General features: G+C 37.9%; 1 protein-coding gene across 2 annotated transcripts in view; it reads right to left on the bottom strand.

Annotated features, from left to right (window-relative positions):
* MAP3K20 (mitogen-activated protein kinase kinase kinase 20) overlaps positions 1–14,355 on the bottom strand; it is a 183,197-nt gene that overhangs the window by 65,352 nt on the left and 103,490 nt on the right. For both annotated transcript variants that reach the window (XM_007458848.1, XM_007458847.1), the window contains 2 exons: positions 10,347–10,433; positions 4,765–4,839 (listed from right to left, as the gene is read on the bottom strand). In XM_007458848.1, coding sequence (XP_007458910.1) covers positions 4,765–4,839; positions 10,347–10,433 — 162 coding nt within the window. The remainder of the gene's footprint in view (positions 1–4,764; positions 4,840–10,346; positions 10,434–14,355) is intronic.

The raw sequence follows: 14,355 nt of genomic DNA, 5'->3' as shown, positions 1-14,355 counted from the left end.
CCCGTGTCCCCTGCATCGGCAGGCGGACTCTCAACCACTGCGCCACCAGGGAAGCCCCACTTAATCATTCTTGAGATAAAGTAAAACTTTTTGTAATTGGATGGCAAGCATCCCTGAAAAAATCTTAATTTTATAGTTAGAATATGCTCTCAGATGGAAATTATCAAAGTGAACATTTAGAAGGTAGCAACAATGTAGAATTTTGTGTTAATATTTAATGAGTATTCTGGTTACAGAATACGGCATTTGGTCTAGGATCTTCCTCCGAAGCGGTTTAGGTTCCTTTTATGTATTATGTAGGCTTTGCTTACTTAAAAAGGCACAACCAGAACAATTTATTAAGCATCTGTATACATTATTTGTTATTTTTGTTTTATAGATCAGGAAGATCAGTCTCAGAAGAGTATGAATTGCCCAGTATCACAAAGGAAGCAAGTTACAGAACCAGGGTCTATGCTCTTAAACACTTCAAAACGCTTTATCACATGACGGTAAGACATTACTTCCTATCAAACTCAGGGCTTTAACTATTATTTTTTTCTCCTTTATTTATTTCTCCTAGAAATATCATTTTAGAACTTGAACCAATACCCACCTTTACTTCCTTCTTTTCTTCAAAAAAATTTTTTTGAACATCTGGTGAAAGCCACTGGAATGATCTAACATTTATTTACCTAATAGCAGCTTTCTCTTGTATACATTTCTACCTCCTCATTGCAAAAGAATATATTTCTATAGGTGAGCTGAATATTTTAATCTATGTGTTAATACTCTAGAGTCTAAGGACTTAAAAAAAAAGAAATAAAATATATTTTAACCAACTATTGCTCTATCTATGGGCATAGGACTGGCACCAACTCCTGGTTGAATTGCTATATACTTCTAGCCAGAGAACTAAAATGTGCCTCTCAGGAAATAAACCTTGGTCCGGCCACTTGAGTCAACAAAAAATTGTACATCTACTTACTAAATTTACGGAAGATACTATAGGGAAACAAAGCAAAGCTAGCTCTATTCCCTGACGGAGCCTGTAATCCATTTGGGAAGAAAAGATATTTTAAAAAATGCAACAGCACAAGATGAGGCAGTAGCCCAGACTATGGTTTTGGAAAAGTAGTTAGTATGGACAGGGGTAAACAGAATAACCAGGGAAGGCTGGATGATGAAGTAATCAGGGGAGAAAACAAAAGAAGGAAAAGAAGATGTTCAGGGAATAAAGAAGGTGTGTCTAGAGGAGAGAGCGATGAGAGAGTTAGACATGCGGGCTGGATGCATAATCAAATCAAATATAGATGGTGTATATTATTTGTATGAGAATAAAATGCCATGAATTTAGGAAATAAAAATTGATCTCAAACATTCTTCATACTTCACGGGGCTAGAACACAAGATTCCTCTGACCCTAAAAAAGGGTCAGCTTACTACATGTTCAGTAGAGACATGCCAACTTCATGGCATCAACTCTGGACCTAATGTCCTTGTTGTGTAGCTGTTTACACTATCATTTAATTAATACACCATGAATGTATATTCTTAGAATTTTAATTAACATAGTACAGAGTTTCTGATTAAGAAACTCAAAACCTGCTTTGCATACTGAAATATAATTAAAATGACAGAGATCTAGTTGCATTCATCTAATTCAGCACACATAACTTCAGGTGAAATTTCTACTTGAGTATCAGCGAGAAAAATACTACAAAAATTACCAACTGGGCCACAACGGACATATAAGTGGTAGAGTATGAAAAGGGTAGTATTTTAATAGTATAAAATAAATGTTCTACAGAAAGCTTGCAAATAGCCACTTACAGTTTCCACTGGATTAGTTGCAAAGTGCAGGCATTTCTCTTAATGCTTAAAAATCCCCATATTCTAAAAAAATCACACACTAAAATAAGGCCTACATAGGGGCAGGGCAGACCATTCAAAACCTATCAACTTTGTCATAAAAAACCTAATGAAACAATAATAAACCTAAATAAAAATACTAACAGTTTAAAAACTGTTAAATTCCTTAATAAAAAACAATACTAAGTAAATGTAGGACTCTTTAAGAAAGGGTGAGGGTAGTTTGATGAAAGAGAGTGAAAGCAGATGGAGGCTGCTGGTTCACTAGGCCAAAGGTGAAACGCACGAGGCTGGGGAGAACCAGCAACAAACTCTTCCAAGACAAAGCACCGCTCATCCCAGCCAACAGGGAGCACGTGGGGCAGAGGGACCTCTCCGGTCCATGTCCCTTGCTGTGCTACTGGCTGCACTACTGTGGTTGGTGTTCAGCTGTTCTCACTTGTGGTGTGGAACAGTGTGCTGAAAACCACTACTCATGATTTGACATGAATTCTGCCTGATACTAACACAATCCCCATACTCACCAAGTGTTACGAGTTACTCCCACTAGACAAAACGCACGTTTCCGTACTGGTGAATTCAATCAACCCAAGTTCGAACAGGCTATTGAACCCAAGGATGGTCGGGGGGGGGGGATCCTGACTCAACTACGCCATTTGATATATGGGACTTGAGCATCCATGGATTCCACTGGGGTCCTGGAACCAACTATCCCCCCCACCACCCACCCCATACCGAGGAACTGCTGTATATGTTATCATCATTCATTCTTCTTGGGGGTCATACAGGAACTGCATTTAAATTAAGGGAGAAATTCCATTCTTAAATCTTTCTTTTTAGATCTCTATTTAAAAGGTCAGTTTGTAATACACCTATTTCCATGAAAAACCGGACAAATTTGAACTATAAAATTTTAGTTCCTTTCTTGAGAGTATCTCTTTTATTATTATTATTTTAATTAATTAATTATTTTTTGGCTGCGCTGGGTCTTTGTTGCTGCACGTGGGCTTTCTCTAGATGCAGTTAGTGTGGACTACTCTTCGTTGCGGTGCGCGGGCTTCTCACTGCGGCTTCTCTCATTGCAGAGCACGGGCTCTAGGCACACGGGTTTCAGTAGTTGTGGCTCGCAGGCTCTAGAGCGCAGCCTCAGTAGTTGTGGCGCAAGGGCTTAGTTGCTCTGCAGCATGTGGGATCTTCCTGGACCAGGGCTTGAACCCGTGTCCCTGCATTTGCAGGTGGATTCTTAACCACTGCACCACCAGGGAAGCCCCCTATTATTATTATTTTTTAAATATTTATTTATTTTTGGCTACACCAGGTCTTGGTTGCGGCACGAGGGATCTTCGTTGCAGCATGTAGGATCCTTAGTTGTGGCATGCGGGATCTTTTAGTTGTGGCATGCGGACTCTTAGTTGCGGCACACATGCGGGATCTAGTTCCCTGACCAGGGATCGAACCCCGGCACCCTGCATTGGGCACGCAGTGTCTTACCCAATGGACTACCAGGGAAGTCCCTTGAGTGTATCTCTCTTATTCCAATATTTAATCTGTGAGGATCTTTTAAATTTTTATCTTTTTATTATGGAAAATTCCAAACATACGAGAAAGTAGAGAGAACAATATAATGACCCTCTATATACCTATCACTTCAAAAATTATCATGGATGACGGTATTTAATCTACACCGTCATCCATTTCCTTTCACTTTATTTTGAAGCAAATCCAAGACTCGCCTATCATTTTACCTATAAACATTTCTGTATGTATGTAAGAGTCTTTTTTTTTTTTTTTAACATTCTGGATACAAGTTCCTTATCAGACATATGATTTGAAAATATTTTCTCACATTACATGAACTATACTTTCACTCTGTGGATAGTGTCCTTTGAACCACAAAACTTTTTAATTTTCATGAAGTCAAATTTTAGCGGTATGCGGGCCTCTCACTGTTGTGGCCTCTCCCGTTGTGGAGCACAGGCTCCGGACGCGCAGGCTCAGCGGCCACGGCTCACGGCTCACGGGCCCAGCTGCTCCACGGCATGTGGGATCCTCCCGGACCGGGGCACGAACCCGCGTCCCCTGCATCGGCAGGTGGACTCTCAACAACTGCGCCACCAGGGAAGCCCTGTAAGAGTCTTTTAAACAGATCTTTGCGGGGAAAGGAAATGAGCCATTCATGCTCGAATGGGATAACCACATGAAAGCCTTAATTTTTGGAATTCTCCAACTCTATTGTGATAGCTTAAAAAACATCACTGAAACTCCACAGGGAGTGCGTATCAAGATTCTCTAGAAGTGCTACCTTTGCCTGGTGTTTGGCTAGAAAGGCAATATGGTGTAGTGGTTAAGCACAGGGACTCATGTCAGCTGGCTTGGCTTCATCCTCCAGCTCCACCACTTACTAGCTGTGTGGTCTTGAGTTCACTAATTAACCTCTGTGTTCATGTGTAAAATGAGGATAATAACACTACCTAGTTCACAGAGATATTCTGAGGAATAAATGAGTTAACATACATAAAGTGCTTGGAACAGTTCCTGGCTTACAATAAGCACTGTGTGCTAGCATCTGTATAACATGAAGGTGCAACAATTACTATTAAAGATTAAAAACAAGGTAACAAAATTCTTTTTTATTGACTCAAGAATGCCAGAGTGCTGTAAGAAAGACCCAGTAATGATTTCTAGGGATCAAGACAAGTAGATGTCAACAGAAAGCCTTCACAGTCAATCTGGGGCTCAGAAGAACAGCAACCCAGCTTTGCTTTGTAATGAGTTTTATTACCCCAAGTTTTAAAAAGTCAAAGCCAAACAAACAAGTGAAATTTCAGAACAACAGCAACAACAACGAAATATATGTGTGTGTGTGTGTGTGTGTGTGTGTGTGTGTGTGTGTGTGTGTGTGTATGTGTGTACCTTGGCATCAGCTTCCCAACACTGATGTAACAGTTCAGCAAAACTCTTGGGGCAACTGCTTGGAATGGTTAATCTCTGTAACAGGGAAAGAAAAAATAAATCAAAACAAAACACAAGGATTTTCTCACTAAAGGAAGGAAATTCGAATTGAAAGGTATAAAAGAGTTAATTTAGTAGCATAAACAAGACAAAAAATTTAAAACTTGCATTGATTAATATGTGACTGGTGAGAATTTACATTTAGGTTCATAGCATCTAATCTCTAAAGACACTTTACCATTTTCCTCCAAAGAGGAACCACAGTGGATGAAGAAATAGGGTTCAGCACATGTGCAACAAAATATAGAATCAAGTCTAAAAGAAACCAGTACGAGAGGGGCAAGTTGGATCTTAAATACTAAATCTAAACCACACATCTATCACTGTATTTTTATAGGCAACTATGAGATATGCAAACAGGCCAGGTAACTAGGAAAACAGTTCAGCTTTGGCAATAGGTGTACAACTTCTGAAAACATCTTGAGCACAGAGATAATTTTAAAGAAGTGTGCATTCTCTCAGCAGCAAATGAGACATTCTGAATGGATGACTCATTACAGCTTAGTTTTGGTCAAATGCATTATCTATAAGGACTTGATAGAACAAAGATTATAATGTGAGGATTAGTCTTGTTCTAACATTGTACAGCAGTGGTTCTCATAGGACATGTAATGCCCCCAGGGGCAGTTTACAGATCTACAGAGACATTTTTGTTTGTTTGTTTGTTTGTTCGCAGTACGCAGGCCTCTCACTGTTGTGGCCTCTCCCGTTGCGGAGCCAGGCTCCGGACGCGCAGGCTCAGCGGCCGTGGCTCATGGGCCCAGCCGCTCCGCGGCATGTGGGATCTTCCCGGACCGGGGCACGAGCCCGTGTCCCCTGCATTGGCAGGCGGACTCTCAACCACTGCGCCACCAGGGAAGCCCTACAGAGACATTTTTGTTTTAAAGTCTGGAGGGTTGCACCTGGAGCAGGTCAAGAATGCTGGCCATCTTTCGATATATAGTAAAGCCCTGATTAAAAATTCTCCTGCATTCCACCAAACTTCAAATGCCCAGTGTGCATTCATGTGAGTAAAACAAGAAAACAATGAGGCTTATAATTTTCTGAGCTTTAGAATCTGATTTATAAATAGAGTATTTTTAAAGATATTTTAAAAATACACTGAACATTCTATGAATGCAACTACTAAATAAAATAAATCAAGGGCAGATTGATTTTTGCATTATTCATAATCTCACCAAGATTTTGGGAAAATGTTGCCTACAACAGTGTTGCTCATGGTACTGGAATCATCAATACAACCCATTTCTACTCTGCATTTGTAGCTGTCGAATTCTATTTATCCATAGGTGGAAGCATCTAAAACTTCCATTATCACCTCTACTGCCTGAGCATTTATACATTGCAATGCCTATTTACTTCTTCCTTATATTACATTTAGAGCATCATGTTGACTTAAAATACAATGTTGTACTACCTCTGAATTTCATTTCAGGGAAGAAGACGAAGCATTAACATAGTTGTTATAAAGAGAGCATTGGATGTGACAGAGCTGAGAACCTCTGTACTAAGAAGATTTATTTTACAGTATTTTTTGCCAAGAAGTTTTGCAAATAAAAAACTGAAAACAATTTAGTTGGATTTGGGGGAGGCTACATATAAAACTAGAAAAACAGTTGCCTTGGCAAGAAAACAGACAATCTATATTTGGAATAAAAATAAAAATAAACCAAATAAATAAAACTTTAAAGCAAAGTAAAAAAAAAAACCAAAAAACAACTCTCCAACTTAGAGACTACACTAAGCATTTTTAAACTTCTGGTCTTGTGATTTCACAGAATAGAGCAAGATGTAGTAAATGGTACTATTATTTTACTGTAATGCAAACTGGAAACCTTTTGATGAAGGTCAAAAGGAAAATCATGTGTTTACTTAAAAAAAAAAGTAAGATGGTTGGGGATGGCAGCTAATTAAAACAGTGACTGCAATTATGTGACTGAATGTACTCCATGTGTAATGAAAAATAAGTTTTCATAAAAGGTAACATTTTCAACATAACTTTAGCACAACATTTTCCCAAGAACTGAAATGCGAACTGGCTGAATATGGATGTTGATCTTTTCTAACTGACAAACTTTTTAGATACCACATGTAAGACATTATAAAAGGAGACATAATTATTTTAAATTATCTGTGATGGTCAAATATCAGTTAAATCTAGACTCAGACACTCATGTAACGGATTATTTTGGTACACTAAAAAGTACTTTAAAAGAGAATCTAAAATATTTAAGTCCTGATTACGTAACTGTGGGCATTCCTAATTCATTAAAACATCCTGAAATAACCAGATATTAGCACCAGGTTTGCAACACTACTTAAAACTTAAATATTTTAAAATAAAACAGTTTCAAATTTTAAATTAAAATATTTCCTAATCACTAAATTAGGCATGATATTTTTTAAAAAGATCATATTCTTTTTTGCACCATTTCCAACATAAGATGCAATATTTTTTTTTTTTTAAGATGCAATAATTATTTTTTAAGTCAAGTTCATTATCTTTTTTTAAAGTGTAGTCAAGAACAATGGATTAAGTTTTTGAGGATTTCTATGTTAACAAAGAAGAGTAATTTTGCTACTTAGAATAAAACACATTTAAGCATTTATAAAGATAGAAATTATAATGCCAGAATATTCTGAATGACTACTAACTGAGTTTTACGGAAATTACAAAGGCAGAAAGACATATCTATAAGATTTTAAAAATTTATTAGTAATACCCTCTTAATTTCATGCTTTCTATGAGTTCACTGTTTGCTTTGTAAAGTTTAACAGTGCTTTATAGATTCTAGTTTCAATAGGATTTAATAATAGGAAAAATGATTGTTTGAAGACCTTATTTCATTATTAAGGGTTTGGAATCAAAGGTCTTCAGATATAATTTTTAGAAAGTATCGATCTTCCTATAGATGCAAAAAGCAATCCTAAATGGTGAAACCAAATATGGTCTAGAGTCTGGTTAACAGTAATGTATCAGTGTCAATTTTCTGGTTTTCATACTATACCATACCTATGTCTCACCAGTGGGGGAAGCAGGGTGAAGGGTACACAGAATTCTTTGTAATATTTTTGCAGCTTCCTATGAGTCTAGGATGACTAGCATTCTAGTGTGACTAGCTCACATTTAAAATGTCTCTCTGAAAGTTTAAATGTGTCATCCTTTATTTCAATGAGGCCTCTTAAAAAAAACTATAGCTTTCTCTCTCTTTTCAACTCAATAGCCCAAGGTATTCCAGAGTAAAAATAACTAAAATAAAATAACTGGAATTTGAAGGGATTTTTATAAATTGTATTTAAGTCAAAGTCTCAATTTTATTGTAAAATAAAATAAATCCTTGGGAATTATTTTAATGCTATCTCAACAGAATTTGTTTTTGTAATAAGTGCCTCCATTTATGAGGTAGAATGAAGACATTTTCTTGAATGATGACAATGGAAACTACATTTGAACTTAATTTCCATATTCTGATAAATGAAATAAATATGCAGAATGAGAACAGACAAACAAATATCCTTGTAATACCCAATTTTCATTAGGTTCATTAGAAAGTTGAGAAAAATTATTTCACCGTGTGGGTTTCTTTCAAATGACTATTTCATTTAATAAATATAGTATGCGAGGCATTTGAGGAGTCTCCATCTGTTATTAGCTGATCATGAGATCACACCATGGACACTCTACTTTAGGGGATTCCTGGGGAGAAAGGGGGAGATGGCCTCCTCATGTAGCCTGCTGAGGAGATTCTGAAGGTTATTTATGGGGCACTCTCAACCCTCAAGTCAGCTACTCAAAGGCAGCTTCTAAATTCATTTTTCTCTTTGTTTTTAAAGTGCTTTAGAGTCACACCTTTTCTGCCCTCCTTTAAATGAAATATTTAAAAATATTAATTACTCTGTCTTACACATTATTTGGAGGGTCCAGTCAGCTTTTAAAAAAAATTTCCTCCTAGTTTATCTTGAAATGATACAGAGGGAAAAAATGACGTTGAGTGTTTTGCTCCAAAGTCAACAGAAGGTCAATAATCTTCACTCTATTTGTCAACCCAGAACTACTCGTCTAATCATCTCACTGGCAAAAGAAACTGAACAGAATCAAGTGGGTTCTCATACCATGAGATAATCAGTTACCCTGTGTGTGAGGTCTGATTTAATAGCACACCAGGAATAACCATCCCATTTAATTAAAACAGAACAGCCTCTGTGAAACAATGAGTAAGACACATTCTTGAATATAACATCTTTTTCTTTTTCTTAAATTGGCAGCTCTCTCCCATCAAGTTCAGCTATCATGAACATTTCATCCACTCTCAATGGCTCAGGAGGACAAATTAATAAGGTAACCATGAATTATGTGATCTAAAATATGGAAACTTGGTTTCTCTCAGTCAATAGCAGCTTTTTGATTGATCTAGTTTGCTCCTGCACTCACGTGGGGAGCGGATCAATCTAATTCTTTCAAAGCGTTAAAAAGGGACTATTGCTACATATTCACCGTTTTGCAAATTATTTTACTCTAACACCCTTCCCTTTTGTGAAGGGCACAGATAAGATGTGGAAATAAAGAAGTTTTGTGAAATAAAGTTGTTTTGCAGCATTGCAAAGACAACTGCGTGCTTCCATTACTTGATCTAACTTCTCATAATACCTTGATAATGGATGCTTCATCCTTATGCTGAGAATTTCCATGGCTGTGCGTTTCAGTCACAATTTTAAACCTTTCAAAATGTATTTGCTGTCTTTGATATGAATGTACCATGTTCTCTGATGTTGGCTCATGGGTCCAACTAACGGAAAGCCTCAATTTGTGGGAAGAAGAAAAGCGAGGCTGGGGACACAGCACAAACGGTGTTTACGCCACTGAAGTTCTTTTGAAATGGAAAGGCTCTGCATGAAGAAGGGAACAGTTATGCCACTGCCTCGCCAATTCCAGTGAGGAGCTCATCTTCAATGTAGTGTTCAACGTAGGTGGCAAAACTGTAATTTTTCCCTTTTTTGAAACTATTTTTTCTTCTTTTATTTTTGAAATTCTCATCTAAGCGACAGTTTCTTGTACTATAGTGACTCCTGCTGGGAGAGGTAAGTTGAAGTGGCTGAAGGTCTCTTACAGATATACCAACTCCCGGACAGTAAAAAAGATGTCCTAAACGCAGGAGATGGAGTTAAAACTGTTCCCCTACCTTGGACGCAATGGCTTCTTTCATCACTAAGAACAAACCCCTAGGTTTTACAATTGAGACTGAGAAACTAGTACAGTACTTGTACAATTTTTGATCTACAGCATCACGACGTGAAGCTGCAACAATTAGATGTAAAGGGTCCATTCATGAGGAATAACATCACTTTGACCCTTTGTGTTAGCTCCTACTGCTAATCTTTCCATAAGCGTGAACTTACTTTCAATTTGAAGATGAAAAAGTCTTTTGCAAAACCCCAATACTGTTTTCTGATCTATGTACCTGAATGGAGAATCGCAGTCTTACCTCGTTTTTTTCCACTACAAGCCAAGCTACTTGTAATCCTTCCAGACCTTTAAAGGGGGCCTCCCTTGTTAGCATCTCCCAGAGAACCTGGAACAAAAAGAAAATGGAATTTTTATTCTTGTACTTCATATTTTCGGTATATTACTGAAACTTTTAACATTTAACTGTATCCAGTTACCAGGCACAACCAACTCCATCTGTAGAAACTTGGGCAAAATGTATATATTCATGCAGAGGACTTCTTCCATATATTTTATATATATATATATATATATATATATATATTTTTAGTTGTTGTTGTTGCTGTTCTTTTTCTATATTAAAAACAAAAAATCTGGTTTAGGAATTAGAATATCTAGAGCCAGGTTTAAAAGTTTATGAAACCAGTGGGCCTCAGTGATTTAACTTTATCTTGTAAATTAACAGAATTCTCATGTATCACCACAAACTAGATTTTATATTTTGTTGGTCAAAACTCTTTGCACCTTCAATCTCTGATAAATTGCTCTATAAGATAATAACTGGGAATTCAACCATATTTTCAAAGGTTCAATAATGGTCTCATAAAAAAAAAAAAAATCGAGGGCCAAATCCAAATCACTAGCTAAACCACTTACTCCACAATGGTAGGTACTCGCCAAACTGTAACATTTAGATTTTGTGCTTTGGAGAAATCTCTCTCAAAATGAGTCAGTCTAAGGGATTCATTTTCCTCCACCTACCACAAAATTTATTATACTATATTCTAAAATGTAATAAACGCCTTATATATATACATATATATAGGCTGTGTATGCGTGTGTGTTCATGCGTGTGCAAATTTATGTTTGTCTTATCTCTCTGCAATCCTTGAGATTAGCAGGATTAATAAATCTGTACTGGAATGCCCAAACAAAGCAAACTGATGCTGGAAATGCTGAAAACAGCCAATGATTTTGTATTCTCTTTAAGCTCTGAGTAATGGAGATTTTTACATTCAGTTTCTTTCTCTATTTATACAAATGAGTATTAAGATTTGAATCTACCAATACTTTTGTGAAGTGCAAAAACAATTATAATTTTTTCAATAATAATCGTAATAATAACAACCACTATCATTTATTGAGTGATTATGTTCCAGTTACTCTGTTAAACCCTTTTGGTATGTTACCATGATTAATCTCAATCCCATCAGAGAGGTATCATTCTCATTGTATAGATGAGGAAACTAAGGCTTAAGGAAGTTAAATAAACTTGCCCAAAGGCACTGAGTTACCAGGTGGCAGAGCTAGAATATGAATTTGCTGTCTCACCCCTGAAGGTCAAGGTCTTGACCACATGTAATTGTAGAGAGGGAAGAGCTACAGCATAAGAGAGAATGCAGCGGGCCCTAGTTTCGGTATGGAGCCACCGCAGAAGCGAATTCAGCACCTCTGATTTACACTTCTGTCGTTCTAAAAGCAAAAACCCATTTCTAAATAAGAATGTAGACTGAGGATATATACACTATTCAAGGGAATCCAAAATCCACTATTTCCTCAGCCAGCGCTCGGTCTTATTGGAGCCATAACACGTTAAATGAATTCTGGCTAATACGAAGATAATTAGCAGCAAAATCAGGGAAACTGGCAGATGCTGCTCAAGCAGGAGGAAAAGAAATTCACTGAAACCTCTTTGGGCTTTTAATCAAGTGTGTCAGGTACTTCTTTAGAAGAGCTACTGAATAATTCTATTTGAGTCACAGAAGTGCTTAGGAAAAGGTAAGGGGCATCCCAGAAGGGGATGATTCCAGCAAACACTGAAAGTAAAGAAAGGGTGAGGACGAGAACAGGTGTGCGGTAACCTGACACAGGGCGGCACGGGACTGGGGTGGGGGACAGAGGCAGCAAGAGGGCTGAGCAGGAAATGAAGCCCCTCAGTTTGTTGCAGTTACCACCCTCCCGGTGGTGGGATTGGGGAGGGGAAGACGTATGAAGGGCAAGTAAGTGAACGGATTTGGCATTCCTAAGGAGAATGGGAAGAATGACTGCCTCGAATAAATCTAATGCTCTGGACCCCAAAACGTCTGGATAAGCAGCCTTGCACCCCTCCTTCTGGAGTCTGGCCTGCCTGCACAATACACTGCACGTGCGCACACATGCACAAAGGCGGCCTGGGTTTTGTGGGGTAAGATGCAGAACCAAGAGCCTGGGGAGTGACACCAGAAAAAGATTTATGTCATTCTTTATCCCAAAATATTCAGTTGGAAAGTGTCCAAAAATCTAATAAGACCCGAGTTATATTTCTCCGAGGGTTCTAATCCTGGAAAAAATAAGATAGTTTCATTCTACTCCCTCTCTGTGTCTCTAAAGAGCTACCACAGCTGAGGGAGCCACTTGATGGATGTGAAACTGGCAAGAATGGCGGGGATGGTGTCCTTAACCACTGGGTCCTGAAGCCCAAATGAGGTCTTTAGTTTAATTCCAGGATCAGCACATCTCAAGATTTCCTATTATTTATTCACCATTCAGAAATGTATCAAAAAAGTAGGTGGTATGAGATAGGACAACAGCTTTTTCTACTGAACAAAATGACATGTGGCACAAAAAATGTAACTTTGTGGAGGAAGTCACTTAGAGGTCAAAAAATATATTAAACTATGACTGAAAATATCAGTTATGGAAAATGCAGGCCAAACATTATTGTGATCTTTCACCTTAAAAATATTTTCCAACTCATTTTATATTGAGACATCCCAATGTTTAAACTGGGTTCACAAGGGAAATTTCTATTTTCAGTTTACAGAAGAGAAACTTGGATAAGGCTGTGTACTCTTCCTGCCTTTTCTTTTACAAACAATGGAAAGCCATTACCTGAGCCGGGCTGGTTCTGGAACAGGGCTCAGAGACAAGTGAGGCAGTGATGCTTGCTCTTAAGCTACTCTATTTTCAAAGCTGGTTTTGGCTGAGAAGCTTCTGAGAGGGTAATCCTTTCTGCATTGTCATTAGGAGAGCTTTGTTTTTAAAGAGTGGCTAGGTCTTGAGTTCTCAGAAGGCTAATTCTTCAATGATTTTGGCTCTCCTGAAGTCTTTTCTTTTTCGTGGATAATATTCTAAACACTCCTGGTTTAGTCCTTCAAGAGAAGTCACCAGAAGGGGGTAGAAAAAAACCTACTGCCTTATAAAACAGAAACAATTGCCTGCCTAGCGAAGCTTACCAGCACAGAAGCAAGGATCACAGGATCCATTTCTGGCATTTCACCAGCACGTTTATTTCAGGGCTATACAAGGCTGGCTAGTCTCCTCATGTGTTAAGAAGAAACAGAGGTTAATTAAACTGGGGAGGGCTAGGGACTTTGAGACTATGAAGGGCTAAATTCTTACAGCAAGTCTGAGAAAGAGAAATAAAAAGCAAACATATATTGGGGTTTTGGGGATGGGTTTCAAAAAAGGGACAACTGTTTTTTATGTTCTTATTCATCTGCACGTGACTGCTCTGTGGGTGGGAGCTCAATTAATGCAACAGGCTTTTTAATGAACCCTGGTATGTTTTCTGCAAACAGATGCACCTACTGACAAAGGAGTTCTGGTTACTCACCTGTTTTGAAAGGACATCAACAATTCTGAACGCCCGCATTGCTCTCCTGGACACATATAATTTTCAAGGTTTATGCACTATAAACTTTTACAGCTAACATGGCCCCTACCTCAATAACTGTCCTCTACTGCTCTTTTAGGGAGTACCTACTTTGGACATGTAACGCTATTTTCATTAAAAAAAAAAAACTGTTTAAACAAAAAGGCTCAGTACAGCATGCTTTGTACTTTTTCTTTCACTAATGGTGTTAACTGACAGTACCATGGGAAGGAGTCAGAATTAAATAAAATCCTGATTTGTCATTTATGACTAAATGAGCACATGTGCACTTTTCCGAATGGAATTCTGCTGATGCAGCTATGGGGTAAGAATAACCAGCATTCCAAGTAAACCCCTCTCTTTAAGATAGCAAAAGAGTAGCCCCTGTTTTAAAACTAACATGCAATGGGAAAGA

This window comes from Lipotes vexillifer, unplaced genomic scaffold (genome assembly GCF_000442215.2).
Source record: "Lipotes vexillifer unplaced genomic scaffold, Lipotes_vexillifer_v1.1 scaffold1306, whole genome shotgun sequence".
NCBI classification, from domain to species: domain Eukaryota; kingdom Metazoa; phylum Chordata; class Mammalia; order Artiodactyla; family Lipotidae; genus Lipotes; species Lipotes vexillifer.
The sequence above is the reverse complement of the archived record's forward strand: the minus strand, read 5'-3'. Positions and strand labels throughout refer to the sequence as shown.